General features: G+C 46.9%; 3 protein-coding genes across 3 annotated transcripts; 2 read left to right on the top strand and 1 right to left on the bottom strand.

Moving 5' to 3' along the window:
- Nucleotides 1-1,402: 1,402 nt before the first annotated feature.
- On the bottom strand, nt 1,403-2,010 carry EYB26_002872 (uncharacterized protein; the record flags this gene model as incomplete). The annotated part of the gene is made up of 3 exons (XM_054262176.1): nt 1,403-1,680; nt 1,733-1,840; nt 1,986-2,010. The coding sequence occupies 3 exons, from the start codon at nt 2,008-2,010 to the stop codon at nt 1,403-1,405; spliced, it is 411 nt and encodes a 136-aa protein (XP_054118151.1).
- A 772-nt stretch (nt 2,011-2,782) lies between these two features.
- On the top strand, nt 2,783-3,218 carry EYB26_002871 (uncharacterized protein; the record flags this gene model as incomplete). The annotated part of the gene is made up of 3 exons (XM_054262175.1): nt 2,783-2,792; nt 2,858-3,133; nt 3,193-3,218. 3 exons carry the CDS (start codon nt 2,783-2,785, stop codon nt 3,216-3,218), a joined length of 312 nt encoding a protein of 103 aa, XP_054118150.1.
- Nucleotides 3,219-11,879: 8,661 nt separating this feature from the next.
- EYB26_002870 (uncharacterized protein) lies at nt 11,880-14,042 on the top strand (the record flags this gene model as incomplete). Its single annotated transcript, XM_054262174.1, has 2 exons — nt 11,880-12,837; nt 12,904-14,042. 2 exons carry the CDS (start codon nt 11,880-11,882, stop codon nt 14,040-14,042), a joined length of 2,097 nt encoding a protein of 698 aa, XP_054118149.1.
- Between the last annotated feature and the right edge of the window lie 1,016 nt (nt 14,043-15,058).

Below are 15,058 nucleotides of genomic sequence, written 5' to 3'. Positions count from 1 at the left end.
TACTACATAATACATACGCCCAGCTCAACTCTCGAAGAGCCCAGACTCGGATCGCCCGGCTTGGCTGACTGTTTTTTCAGGCATCGACGTCGGTTTAGATCAAGCGAAACCGATGGGGCGGTCTCGATCTGATAAACTTACCTTACTTAGAAGATTTGGTGTTGAGGGTTGAGCCGTTTTGCTGATTATGACGCTGTGGGATCTGTGAGATCGCTGGGGTGAAGCCGTTCTACGAACTAGTGTGCTTTCGTCAGTGAATATTGTGTCAGTCATCCATGTAGATCGGCCAGCCAGTTAATCATTAGCGAGTACCTAGGATCAGGTGGACACCGCTGGTGTTGTGATTCTTCGGGCAGCCAGGCATGTCTATACGCATGAGTGATCACGATGTTCAATATTTGATTCAACTGGTTAAATCTGTGTCTTGTTCAGCCTATTGGAATGCCGGTTGATTGTAGTTGTAGCCTAGTTTCCTCTCCCGAAAGTCTCGGACATTGAAGGTGTTCGTTAGGTCAATTTCGATAGTACATCTTCAAGATGGATCCCACCACTCCACTCCACAACGACTCCCATCCGCCCTCTTGAATCGTGCATCTACCACAATCCTAGACCGGGCATCAAGAAGAGCAAACATAGAACCATTACATAGCTCATTAGTACACGTATATATAGTGAAGCAGCCCTACGGTGGTGGACATGGTCCGGCGTGTTCACTGTTCACCGACATTTCGATATCGAGATATCGTCACTGCATCAAATTAGTACATCGCCGGTCGCTCGTATGACTTCCGCCAGGTAGTCTGGATGGTTGACAACAACTACCTCCACTTAATTCAGTACGTAGCGATCTTACAAGACAGTGTCTGGATAAACATAGACATTATTTGCTTGCATAAACAGTTTTGACGTCTACAAATGAACCATGACCAACACATATCACACCCGCATGCACTTCTACCGCGCCGCGAGAAACATGCGACCGCGCACAATAAATACTCGATACGAAGGTCTCGCGAACGCGTTCATTACTAGCTAGAGCTATCTAAGGAAATAGCAAATGGAAAGAAGCCGACATGCTTTGTAGACATCAAGTCTATTGTCATCAGATTGGTCTCGATAATATACATTTCGATGGACTGGACCTTTTTGGTGTGGTCGGTCACTGCCTTCTGACCATTGCTATTCAGAGCTGAAGGTGAACGAAGAAAAACACAAGATGGAATACCCAGTAATAACCCATAAAAGAACAAAAGCAGAACCCGTCATTTCTCGCCAGTAGTCATGATAAAATGAACAAGAGTAATATGAAAAAGCAAGACCCCCATGATCGCCATCCCAATTAATCGTGAGTCATATGAAAGGTATATTGACTCATCGAATCACGTCAAGAACAAGAAAGAATTTATGAGCGCTCGCCACGGAGACGGCGGGCAAGCTGGATGTCCTTGCTCTGGATGGTGACACGCTTGGCGTGGATGGCGCACAAGTTGGTGTCCTCGAAGAGGGAGACAAGGTAGGCCTCAACGGACTCCTGGAGCGCACCGATGGCGGAGGACTGGAAGCGGAGGTCGGACTTGAAGTCTTGAGCAATTTCACGGACAAGACGCTGGAAAGGCAACTTGCGGATCAAGAGCTCGGTGGACTTCTGGTAGCGACGAATCTCACGGAGAGCGACGGTACCTGGTATTTGTTAGAAGTTAAAAAGACAAAAATGTACTGAGGCATGACATACCAGGCTTATAACGATGAGGCTTCTTGACACCTCCGGTGGAGGGGGCAGCCTTACGGGCAGCCTTGGAAGCAAGCTGCTTACGAGGGGCCTTGCCACCAGTGGATTTACCTAAGAGATGATGTTAGTCGAGAGTAAAGGCAAGAAAATGTGAGGTGGAAGTCAGCCGCGTCGCGGTCGGCGGTAGCACCAAGACGCGTCGCCAGCCAACAAGACACACAAAGATGAAGGGAAAGTGATGTGAAAATAAACTTACGGGCTGTCTGCTTGGTACGAGCCATTGTGTATGTGATTTATTTGATGAATGGGATAAGTTTGATGATGAAAAGTGTTGGTGTTGATGGATGGTAATCACGGAGTGGATGGATGAGAGAGAGATGTAGGAGGGAAGAGAAAGTGGGCGGGGGGGAAAGTATTTGTAGTGGGCGAGGGGCGGGTGGGTGATCTGAGTGACTGCCTGTTGGGCGGGTGCAGATTTGGATCAGAAAAACCGGGCGGGAAAGCTGGTTGCGATAAGCGTGATTCTGACATGCATTTTTGTTAGGGAAATCAGAATGAATATGCTGGTGGCCCCGGCTTGGCGGGCTAACGAGTATGTAAGCGAGTCTGATCTTCCCGTCCGCCAATCAGAGAGCAGGATCACGGAATGCAAATACCATTCTGATCCCAACCACAACCGATATTTTTGATCCGAATCAAAATGACGGCCGGTAATTCGCTGGATCAGAATGCGTATTCCACTTGCTAAAATGACTGATCTGCGTTTCCATTGCTGGTAATGCGAGGATCAGTGTATCAGCGTTGAATCAGTAAGCACCGCCTCCAGGTCAATCGCCGGGCCCGCTGATTGGTCAGACCACCCACTAGCGCGTGATCCCAGGCACCTTCCCGCGTACGGCTCCTTCTATAGAAATATCTCCCGCCGCGTCTTCTCTCCCACCTTCTTTCTCCTCTCCATCTCCAGTCTCCATCTTCAAATCCTACTCATCATCACCAACGCGTTTACACATCCACATTCAATTACCTTTTTTTATCTCATCCCAATACATCAAAATGTCTGGACGTGAGTACCTTCCCTCCCTTCAATCGTCTCTTACTTTATAGTTCATCGCTGACTTGCTTCAACAGGTGGCAAAGGTGGAAAGGGTCTCGGCAAGGGTGGTGCCAAGCGTCACCGCAAGATCTTGCGTGACAACATCCAGGGTATCACCAAGCCCGCTATCCGCCGTCTCGCTCGTCGTGGTGGTGTCAAGCGTATCTCCGCCATGATCTACGAAGAAACCCGTGGTGTCCTCAAGACCTTCCTCGAGGGTGTTATCCGTGATGCCGTCACATACACTGAGCACGCCAAGCGAAAGACTGTCACATCTCTCGATGTTGTCTACGCTCTCAAGCGACAGGGCCGTAAGTTTCTTTGCCTTTCACACACACGTGTCTTCAACGCGTCTAACATGTTCTCTCAGGTACCCTCTACGGTTTCGGTGGTTAAACGTTTTCTCTTCATTGTTTTGTCACGGCCTCGCCAACGCGGTCGGCGCGTCTGCTCGCCGCTGTGGTGACGCGTTGCTCCTTATTCTGGGTTGGGTTTCGGTATGACGGTCGTCAGGGTGTTCTCTGAATAGTTTTTCTTGTTTTGTTCACGTCTTTATGGGTCTGGGATTTGCATTTTTCTACTACTACTTTTTAAATTATACCTCGTCTACACTGGTCGGCTTGTGACCTATGGGTCCGAACATCTTTGTATCATAGCGGCCGTTTATCCTAGGTGGATTGGAGTTGCGACTGCTCGGTCATCGCACACGAAATGAATGAACTTAAAAGACCTTCTCTTGCCTTCTTGCTCTTGTAACTTCATGTCTTTCTTCGTATTCATTTGCTTCGTTGTCTTTACTTCTCGGTGCGCGTCTGGTGTTCGTGTTATGTTTGTGTTTTTGGTTGTCACGGTTCGCGTCTATGCTACTGTATCAAGCATACATGAACTACATGGCCCTCTGTTTCGATATGTGTACGTTATTGAATAAACGTAGAACTAGCACTGCGTCTATCCAATGTATTCGGTAAACAATTCATTCTTACGTAGTGTCGTTGTTGTAGTTGAGGATGTAAGTTGACTTTGCTGTCGTGGATTGTTCTGCGGTCGACGGGGTAGATTCTCGCGACACATGCACGATAACATACGTATTTGGGCTTATTTTGCCTCGATGGGTACTCTGTGGTGGTATATACACTAGCTTGTGCGTAATTTGATATGCCTATGAGCGATTTTGGTGTGTTGGGTGGTTACGTTGCCATGATCTACTATAAACGTAGTAGTGATGTGTATAAATATATATCCATATTGTAGTTGAAAACAATATCAAACGACCAAACGCGTACAACATGTCCAGAAGGTACCACAGAAAGGTAAAAACTAGTAGTATTACCCTAGGCACCATAGTAAACGTACCCGAGCCATCATTAAGCATGAAGAACGAGATGGTTGACCGTGAGCGCCAATATAAAAATCAATCGATTTTACGATCGCTGCGCGGATACATCATACAAATCGCAGCCGTCATGCCAATATCCGGCGACAGCCCACCAAAAATGCCCGAAAACGCGCCTAAAATGGATATATAATGATACTAGGCTATATAGCTATAATAAAAATAAGTTCAATGCCAAAGAAATACAAGCGAATATCGCGACATCACATTGAAGACAGAAAAATCGTCGTCGCTCAGCGTTGATGCCTCAGGCATGCAAAGTCACTACATCTTGGCGTCGTTGAGATGGTCGGGACCATGAATTGGGACGGGCGCGTATGCGTCGATGCATCAACGAGGTTTGGGTGTGGTTGTTCATACCACGAAGTTCATTACGATTGCCCTGTAATATGGCATAGATCAAATATCCACCAATCACCAACAACGAGAAATTAAGGCAGGCATAGCACAATTTTGCTTCGTACTCATTGACCGGACGGTATCCGAACGCGTTCGGGCGAAACCATGACGCGACTATGAACCTACGAGCGAACGCCATTTATCGAGTTTGCAACCACGTATCAGGTTTTACAAATGTCAAGTATGTGCTGCTGTCACTCACCTCACGATTGTACGGACATAAGCTTCGTTCCGGATATCGCACCGCCTTCGTCGACCATTGCCTGTTGGGAGCTGTACAGACACGCCAGATGATCGCGCACATCGAATCCAGAACTGTACGAGACGAAGATAGTGCATGGACACAAGATTGGAATGGAAGACAGTCCAACGGATTGCTTGCACCTACTTTCCGAGATGCGACATAGCCATCTATCGTACGCCGATCCTGACGTATGACCTCTTTCGAGCAGAAATGTCTCGACAAGCCCGAAAAGAAGGATCACCCGAAGGTGCGGGCAGCTCCGAGACGGCTATATCGAGGAGGACAAATAGAAAGAAGCAGGGTGCGTGTCGCTCGCAAGAAACCGGCCTTCGAGTGAATCATCTCGCATTAACAAAGACTGGCGTTAAAATGCCCACTCTGACCCCTCACATCAGCCCAGTTCATGACCGGGAAGGATGGTCTTCGTTTCCCTATGCTAGCCTCTGGATTTCTCGGGCAGTATGACAAGATCATCCTTCCTGTGCACGTCAAGATACTCCTGCTCTCCAAAAGTCGGTATATCAAGAAGGGTTAGTTCTGCACCGGCTCTCTCACATCCTTTCCACGTCGTGTTGCTTCCCACTCGTATATGCTTGAAACATGTGGGCTGTCCTTCTCATATATAACCGCATACGGTAGGTCGCGAGTTCTATCTGTCAGATGGATGACCTGCATTCGGCTCTAGAATCCATCATCCATGCTGATATTTGACATACATTGTATGTCGTGGAATGGAGATCAACGTCGTCTTTAACTCCTCCGCCCATTCCGCATCGACGGCAGACTCGAAAGAAAACGTCAAATGCTCAGCTTGTCTCTTTGTCAGAGCTCGGCCTCCTAGCCTTCGTCTCGTGATTGTCGATGATCATCTCATTCGGTGGTGGCGACCTTCACTGATTGCTCTGCATGATATTCGGTATAGCTCGCCTCTATAAAATCGTTGATGGAAGCAGCGCCAAGACGATGTTCATCCTCCATCAGCCCAACAAACCAGTCCGACGAAGGTTGAAGACTAAAATCAACTGCGCATGCCAGTCCCAGGGAATCATTCTCGACCTACCTTGTTATCACCTGGGATAAGCAGACTATTTGCGTCTGCACTGTCGATTCATCACTGCCCATAGGGCTGTATACCCGCGGTATCGCGTTGCAAATCGACATTTCCGTCCTTGGTCGATTAAAAAAGAGGACTACAAAGTCCAAAAACGACTCTCGTATATGGATCTTCAACTGCTCCTGGTTTTATCCTTTGCCATTTGGATTCGATAACAGTTTGTCGTCACGTGCCTCTGCGTTCGTTGCATATCGCGACTCAATTGGAAGCCAAGTACGAGAACCTTTCTCCAGTCTATCTCCGTGAGTGCCGGCACTAATACCCTGGTAGTCCTTCTTATGACTGAAGGGCTCGATTCGCACGTTACTGGTTTGTACCGTCTGAAATGTAGAATTCATACTGTCCTATAGAACCTACTGGCGACATCCAGAGGAAGGAGGCAGTTCAGTACTTACCGTTGCTTAATTCACCTGGAGCGCGTCAAACATATTGAAACACTCGCCGAACTCGACCGAGAGAGCAATAGACTGATTTCAATCTGTGTCTTACGAGCGAGCTCGACGGATCAAAATCCGTCCCATAAGAATATTTTTTCTGGACGTCTCCTAGGTAGGTGCTTTTGCAACTTACCAGTGTTAACCGGGGACCAGGATTCGTTTGGAAAAGATGTATCTGGTCTATACAGGACATCGAGTATATCCGGAATATGCCAACCATACGGCTAGTGTAATAGCCGAGCATGGGCGTCTCACTATTGAATCTCATTGCCATACATGAGTCATATTTTGGGGGTTCTCAACTCTATGACTCGACCAACTACGAAATATGATACATATGGTGGACCATCCTTGATTTCAGGGGCCTAGGAAGTCCCACCCTCCAAATCGAGAACAGGGCTGCCTGCAACCCTACCGACTTGTCAAGTGGTTCATTGCTAACAGATGTCTCCATTGATTGATGGTCCGCCGGCTGTGCTCGAAGAGGTGTCCCGTAGTCTTGATTACGATTCCGGTTGACAACCAAGTAGCCATCCTCCCAGTTGTCTTGTACGAAGTACCATTTCAGTTTATGAGAACAGTAACTTTTGTATAGAAACAGAGTAGCGAGAGACAAAGGTATCATGTCTAGGATATATTGAACTCTTCCAAGGTCTTTGAAATGGTCACACCTTTTGATATTGTATTTTCTATCTCCGTATCAAGTGAAGCTATACAGGCTTATTCTACGATAGGTTAATATGGTTTGTGCACCCTTTTCTTCAATAAGTGAAAATTATCAATCGAGTTGTTAATTCTATGACCAGCAGTATATTGAATTCTACGTATTCATAAACGTAGTGAAATTGCAATTCAAGGCTCATTTCTTCAAGGCTGTTATGTTTTTGTGCGTTTGATTTGAGCCTGAGAGCCCAGGCATGCACAGCATCAATATTGATGCCCATTAGTTACCTATGCTATCAATCAATTATCAATATAATCATCACAATTTCTCCTTATCACCATCAACGCGGCCCCCCTTCACCCATCGATAATAGATAATAGATACGAACAACATCCTTCCGAGCACCTTCCAGAAACAAGTGGAGACAATCGGAACGATCAAAAGCCCCACGCGCACGGGTCCCATTGATAATAGACGTCCGAGTACGTGCTAAAAAAAGAAAACAGCGAGAATCTGCCGAACCTTCCGAGACGGAAACTGCCCCACCAGCCCCTTTTTCTGTTCGGATTGATGTGTTGTCTGTTTGTTGACAGCACATCGGCTCAGCCACAGTGTGTGGTACCGTACCCATTGTTATCGATAAGATAATCATAATACTCTGTATAATTTTTTCAATCGGATAGTGTACGGAGTACGGAGTAACATCGTTTACTTAAGATTAGGTTTTTTTTTTTTTTTTAGATGAGGAAACGGGTTACAATGCTGACACCTCAAAAATGAGGATGAGTGCGACAGTAACACTCAACAAAAAACCTTAGAATTTAGAAAACTCAAGCGGTTGAATGAGACACGGGAAAATATTCTAGAGGTCTGTGAGCTATAGAAATCTTAAGGTTATCAAAGTTTTCCCTGATCCGATATCTTCAGCTGGGCTGTCAAGACTCCGCGGATGATCCCGGTACGGGTCCATCTAACCTATCGCGCTATCAATCAATGCCATGTGGTTGAAGGTTTGAGCGAGATCGGTGTGTGCTATCTATCCGTAACTCTGTACCGCGGTATATCGGGTAACGGCAATGGCTCGGTGAGGAACTGAGGATGTAGATCATTGATTTCTCCTGTTGCCAATGGGGAATCACGTAAAAGGCATGTACTCCATGATAGTGCTATGGTGTTTACACAATCCGATAATCGGTAAATGCTGACAATACCAACGCCACAGCTAATGCAACTGGGACCTTGCCTTCTAGCCAGTCTTTCCTGCAGGTAGGTCCAGTCTCAGCTGGAGTGTCGATATCCAAACACTAGTTACAGACAGGTACGCCGCGGAAATGTTTCATACAAGATGTCTATCATCAAAATGTCGACACAGGTCCTCAGACATAAACAAACAAATGAAAATTTTTTTTTTCATTAAGCTTTAGCCTAAATGTGCAGAAGAAGATGAGGCTTATGCATGTCTGCATGACAAGCCCAATCGTAACGACGAAAACCGATAAATGGAGTCCTCTGTTCCAGCCGCTAAGGACAAAACTCGGCAGGACGGAAGGCTTCTGGAATGGCCTCTGCATGGCGGCAGGGTTTTGCTCGCGTGGAAAATTTTTTTTCTTCTTCTTAGGCGATGCCTAGTGTCCGAAAACATACATTAGCGCAGATCATGGAGACGGGCTGATTTTCTGGATGTGGTGTGGTGCCGGGGGGTCCGTGTACCCGGTGTATTGGGTGGTATTGTGGTGTGTATTGTATGGAAAGGGTTGTAATGAACTATGCGAAACTGTGTTTATCAGAATTTTCTGCGCTAGGGGAGATTTTTCTCGTAGAGTTTCTTGGTGAGTTTGAGTCCACGGAGAATATGTTTAAGGATACGCTCGCCCGTAGGCTAAGTTTCATGTTTATGGTGTGTTGTTGTTGTACCCAATCGTATGGGAATGTATCCGAGGCTCGGTCGATGAGTTTGTTCCGCTCTACGGGTTTGTGCTTACTGTGGAGTTCATCGTATGGATACTTTAACCAATAAGCAATCTAGATCTAGTAAGATCTCATAGAGAGCATAATAACTTGATGGACTGATCTCTCTCATCTGGCTATCTCTGGGTCTTGGATGGGTGATCGGCGTGCTCATCAGCCTTGGACAGAACTTAGTTGATGCTCACTAATTTGTTGTCCAGATCAATTCAAACCCCCTGCATATCTGGCATGAGTCTCACATGAATCAAAACAAAAGATATCAAAATACGCATACATGGATTGATCTAGATGTGCATCGTTGTGTATATACAAAATCTATAAGATGTTCTGGGCCTGGCGTTGATGGGGGCCTAGAACGCAAAGCCCCTGCAACATCAGACCATCGGAAAATGGTCCAGATTCTGCGCGAACATGTTCACTCCCATTTTTTAGTCTTTTTAGCATTCTACAATAGGCTTTGACAGAAATTTTAGTCGCATGGAAGAAACACACTTGTCTCAGTATCGCTGCAGCTAGTCCTGTACAGTCGACGCATCTCCTCGGCCTGGTAACTTGTGAGATAATGATTACCACTGGGCATAAAAAAATTGTGTCAATGCTCGGGTGGCTGGGTAACCAAATCACTAATCAGTTCGTATCGAATGGGAATCCTGGGGTGACAGATCTGTGGCTCAAGCCTCAGGCTTGCTCAAGTGATACGAATCCGGCTTGCCGGCACCCCGGGCCGAGATATAGCCTTACTATGTCCGTTCGGTTCCCGCTCGGTAAAAGAATCGGCAAAGACAACCCCAGTGGAATGCCTGTATGAACGCACGCACTCTTACAATTATGTATCCCGTGGCAGATGTACGTCTCTTGATTTGTAGCGTGTCTCAGTTTTATGTACATCTCAGCTGAGAAACTCCGTACGATGGCAACATTGACAAGGCCAGGGTCTGGAGAAATGCTAGAGGATAATTCAGCCGAGGGTATACCAGCCTTACCCCGCAAAAGCTAGAGAGATTCTCATTTTTTTCTTCTTTTCCCTTTCTCCACGGGATCACGAACCCTTTCCTCGGGTGGGCCAATCATATAGTCGGGTTGACATATTTGGAAATTCCAATTCCACTTTCTGCCCGTGTGACCTTTCTCGGTCGATACAAATCTGGAGAATACTACGAGTATGTTGGTTTTTGAAATACAATTTTCAAGTAGTTATACGATCTAAGGTATTGGATAATCCAATAGACTTAGTTTCACATAGTACTTTGTAGAATACGCAGGTCAGCTGACCACCGTCACGCGTTCTCGGCCAGCCTCGGCTTACGAGTAATTCGACTTGCGGGAAGTGACTACCTGATCATTCTTGGTAACTCCGAGGCATTGTATATGCTAATACATGCTATATGACTTGTAATAACCAGAATAACCAGGGTCTGGGCATGAGTTGTCTGAGTCACACCACTAGTTGAAACCAAGTCCCTGCCTAAAGCATTTGGAGATAACTTGGCATCAAGGCGGCGATATCCGTACCAGGGTCAGCTGATAGTGTGTTGTTCGATCTACGAGGATGAGGAAGACAACGTGGAAAGAATTCTGTTGCCTTGATAGATCGTCAGTCGCAAATCAGCATGCTAGGAACAGGTGAAAAATTTTTAACGTTGATGCACAAAGGTCGATAAACGAGGGCCCTAGATCTGATGGCTGATCGGTGCGCCATATTGTGGCTGAGTAGGCAGATTTCAGTTGCTGATAGGCTCCCGGTCTTTTGGGACAGAGGAAACGTCAAGCCACAAATGCATATTCTCCCGTTTTGGGGTGAACTACGGAGTATGTAACTAGAAGACTGAAGAAAAATTCTCTTTCGTTGCCGGAGCCGAGTGCCAATGGCATAAACTCAAAAGAGGTCGGCGTTCGGTCGGGGTTGGTCGTTGCTCATCAAAGAGTGGCTGACAACCTGTGGCTGATGCCCGAGCACTGGGTAGCAGCGGTCGTGGACAGCGCTGGTTGGCGGGCGAAAGCGGAAATGCTGCCAGGGATGTCTCACCCAATCAGCGCCCGCATTCTAGTACCTTCTGTAATGCCTCGTACAGAAACCGTAATGATACGCCGTGGAGCGAAACCATACACGGGAATGACCGATGAGCAAACGATAGTGGGTCCTGGGCTTAGCTTTGCTGCATTATGAGCCCAGGGTCTGTCACCCATCCATCTCTAAAATAGTTCAAACGTCATACTATGGTTACTATTATCGTCCATGCATAGTAAGACATGAAAATTCTTTCAGAGTTTATAATAACAATGAAGTGCCCCGTTTGTAGAGTAGAATTTTATTACTGATCATCAAATATTTTATCCAACATTACTCATCACCATCCACTATTATCAACAACACTCCAAACTACACTAGACTCCCGCGTCATACCGGAACGACTGCAAACTATATACGACACACACATCAGACATCTGCCTATTTCCGCTGACTCATATCCGAGTTAAACTGACTGTCTGATCAACTGTCTGGAACTACTCCCGATCCATCCATCCCCCCTCGGAAAGCTTCCACCTCCTTCGATGGTGTACTAGTAATCGCACCGCAACCCAACTCGTGATCTGGAAAAAGTCAAAACAATTCCGCATCGAAAGTGCACGGCCACAGTAAGTTTGTCCAGCCAAAGAAAACCCAGAATCCATCAAAAAAGTTTGGCACACTGATTTGTAAACCGCGGATCAGTTTCCAAGCTTTAGGAAAACCTTCCCACCAGTGCGACTATATAATCGACGTCCCCCCCCCGGGTGGCAAGCCTCTTCCGCCCTAAGAGAACTTACCTTACTCCACTTTTCCTCTCATACCGAACTATGCTCCTCTACCCTACCGTACGTAATAAGGACCTCATCACTCACGCTCAGTGGCCGTATCCCATCAACAACACCGCCGACCTGGACATCCTACAAGACGGCCAACTTCCTCCTGACCTTCTCGTCAATAACATCTACGGCCAGGACATTTCTCAGCAGACATATCAATCCCAACGACAATCTCCTTTCAACTCTCCTGAACTGCAATTCCTACCATCGTCTGGCTGCTCATCTCCCGCCTTCTCCTCCTTCTCGCCGGCGTTCTCGTCGGATCGCTCTCCAGTCACGAACTTCTCTGGAGACTTTCCCATCTTTGACGGCAGCTGGTCTGAAGCACCATCCATGAGTGTCGCCTCATCTTACAATCCCGCATTCCACCTTGCACCACCGGCGCCATCGCCGTATCCCAACGCTCAATACTCTACGCCTCAGTACTTGGCACAACATTCTCCCATGTTGGCGCAGTCTGGTATCTCAACCAACACCTACGGTAGCTGGGATACCGACACCAACTCCCAGTTGCTCAGCCCAGCTCACGCACAAAAGGGTGCACACAAGCGAGCAGCCTCGGGATCCTCCGGCAAGACAGGATCGAATTCGCCACAAACAGCGACAGCATTTGCCGGACAATATCAAAATTCGAATCCCAAAAAGTCGCTGCCTACTCCTGTGCAGACGCCAGTGCAGAACTCGTTTCTAGCTCCTGCATTTCAGAACTACGACCCTTTGACACATAATGGCGACACTGCCGCCGCGGAACAGGCAATGAGGCAAGCAGTCATGGAACAGCACAGCCACGGCAGCAATCACAACAACAATCATCCGACCGCCGAAGACGATACCTCCTTCCACTACTCCCTCCCCCCATCTGTGTCTAGCCTCAGTCACCACAACTCGCCGGTGACTCCTCAAACTACATATGACGAGCTCGATGATGGATCAAAAGCGGTAGTCCATGGTGAGGACCGATCTCCTGACTTTGACCGCTGGATGGGTGATTACTTACAGTTCGATGCGAATCCAGACTTTAATAACCAAACCTCCATGTCGATGGGCGTGCCGAAACTCAACCGAACTATCTCTGAGATCTATCAAGATGAGCTCTACAATACGAATGTCGTCCCGGCGTCTTCACAGCAGATGCGGAAAGCCAACACCAATATGGGTAGTGCGCCATACCGAAATTTGTTTGCCGATCGACTCAACGCTGCCAACCAGGGACATCTATCAGCTCGTTCTCAATCGCCAGCTGGCACTTCGGTGAACAGGGAGCGATCGCCATTCCGTCAAGGGTCTCCTCTTGCTGCAGATTTCCAGCATCAACAGTCTCATCTTGCTTCGGGTTTGGGCTCTGCTTTGCAGTTGCAGGAAGGAGAGATCAAGACTATTTCCCCCAAGGATGCTCTCCTGGAGTACAATGAAGGTCCCGATGACCTGGCTAATGGATTACCATCGCTGTTTCCTACAAACGACATGACTCTTGGTGGTAGCGATATGACCTCTCGCCGACAGAGTGCCACCAGCGCTTTCCAACCTACATTGGCCTACAACTCCATGGAAACATTTCCGACTCAATACGCTACTCAGGCTGCCGGTTTACAGCAACCCATGAACAATTTCATGCAACCACAATTACCGACACAAAATCTCCATGCCAACAATACTCTGCTGCAGCAAACCCCAGGCTTCCCTGCATCGCTACCCTCGATGGAGTCTACGAATAGCGACCGGATGATGGAAACTCCATCCAAACGGCCTAATGACACCTCATCAGACTCGGGTACATACACATGCACATACCACGGGTGTACATTACGGTTTGAGACACCGGCGAAGCTACAAAAACACAAGCGCGAAGCTCATCGGCAGACGATGGCTGGAGACACCAACCCATCATTGGCTCTACGAAATTCGCAAGCTGGCCCCCACAAATGTGAACGAATCAATCCGTCTACGGGCAAGCCATGCAACTCTATTTTCTCACGGCCATATGATTTGACACGGCATGAGGACACAATCCACAATGCGCGCAAGCAGAAAGTGCGGTGTCATTTGTGCACAGAAGAAAAGACCTTTTCGCGCAACGATGCACTTACTCGACATATGCGAGTGGTGCATCCTGAAGTGGATTGGCCGGGGAAGCAACGGCGCAAGGGACATTAGCCTTCCCTTCGACAGGAAGCAATTCCACATAGTCAGTCATTTTGCCTGAAAGATCGGGCAATGATGACGGAGGGGCTTCCCTCCACTGACGTCATAGGCGCTTACCGCATCGAGTAAGGAGCCATAGCAGCTTCGGATCGGCAGGCCGATTCTTACCTAAGCATCACCCAGAAAGCCGTTGACGTCATCGGCTACGACTCGACTCATTTTTTTGACTTCCTCTTCGAGTCTATTGACCTCATTCTTTTCTTTTCTGTCTATTACTTCTTACATTGTTCATAATAACTAGACTGTTATGTCATGACCCGATCACGTCTTGTTCTGTATTGATCCGTTTTCGACAGCGTTTTTTTCCCTTTTCTTTTCTTTTTTCTTTTAGCATCGGAATGATGGGATGTGTGCTACGACTGAGTTATGTTTATGTTTATGTTACGACTATATTTTTTTTTTTGGCTCATACTGCATTCTTATTACTTATTGCATTGGATGGTGTGTTAATATTGGGATGGTACATAAGGACAAAAAAAGGTGGTGCTTTTTCGTTTGTTGTCTTGTACAAAATATTTGTATTATATGATTTGATGATGACCAACTGATAGATAGAAAGAAAGATTGTACTTTTACTTTCTTCATATACATCAACTTTCGAGAATAGTTAGTTCATTGTAAGGTAACTGTAGATCTCTCCTTCCACTGTAGCATAGCATAGACTTGAAGCCCTGTCGATACATGCATGTCTTACACCTCCACCACTAGCCATAGGGGCCAATTGCCTTTAGTAGAGATAACAAAAGCCACGAATTGGTCGGTATCTCGCCGATCTTATTAGCCAACCACCAACCGTCAATTGCGTTACTGTTTCATTTGATCTTAAGAAATTTGGTGTATCTTGTGGCTTTGGAGGGCAGGGGGTTGGGTTGGGAGTTTCATTTCTATTTTTGTACATGGACACAGTATCATCAGTTTATCGTAAGTTGATTGCCCGATTGATAGAATAATCAAATACATACGTAGTA

The sequence above is a fragment of the Talaromyces marneffei genome, chromosome 2 (assembly GCF_009556855.1).
Source record: "Talaromyces marneffei chromosome 2, complete sequence".
In the NCBI taxonomy this organism is placed as follows: Eukaryota; Fungi; Ascomycota; class Eurotiomycetes; order Eurotiales; family Trichocomaceae; genus Talaromyces; species Talaromyces marneffei.
Note: the sequence above shows the minus strand (reverse complement) of the source record. Positions and strands in the feature narration are given on the sequence as shown.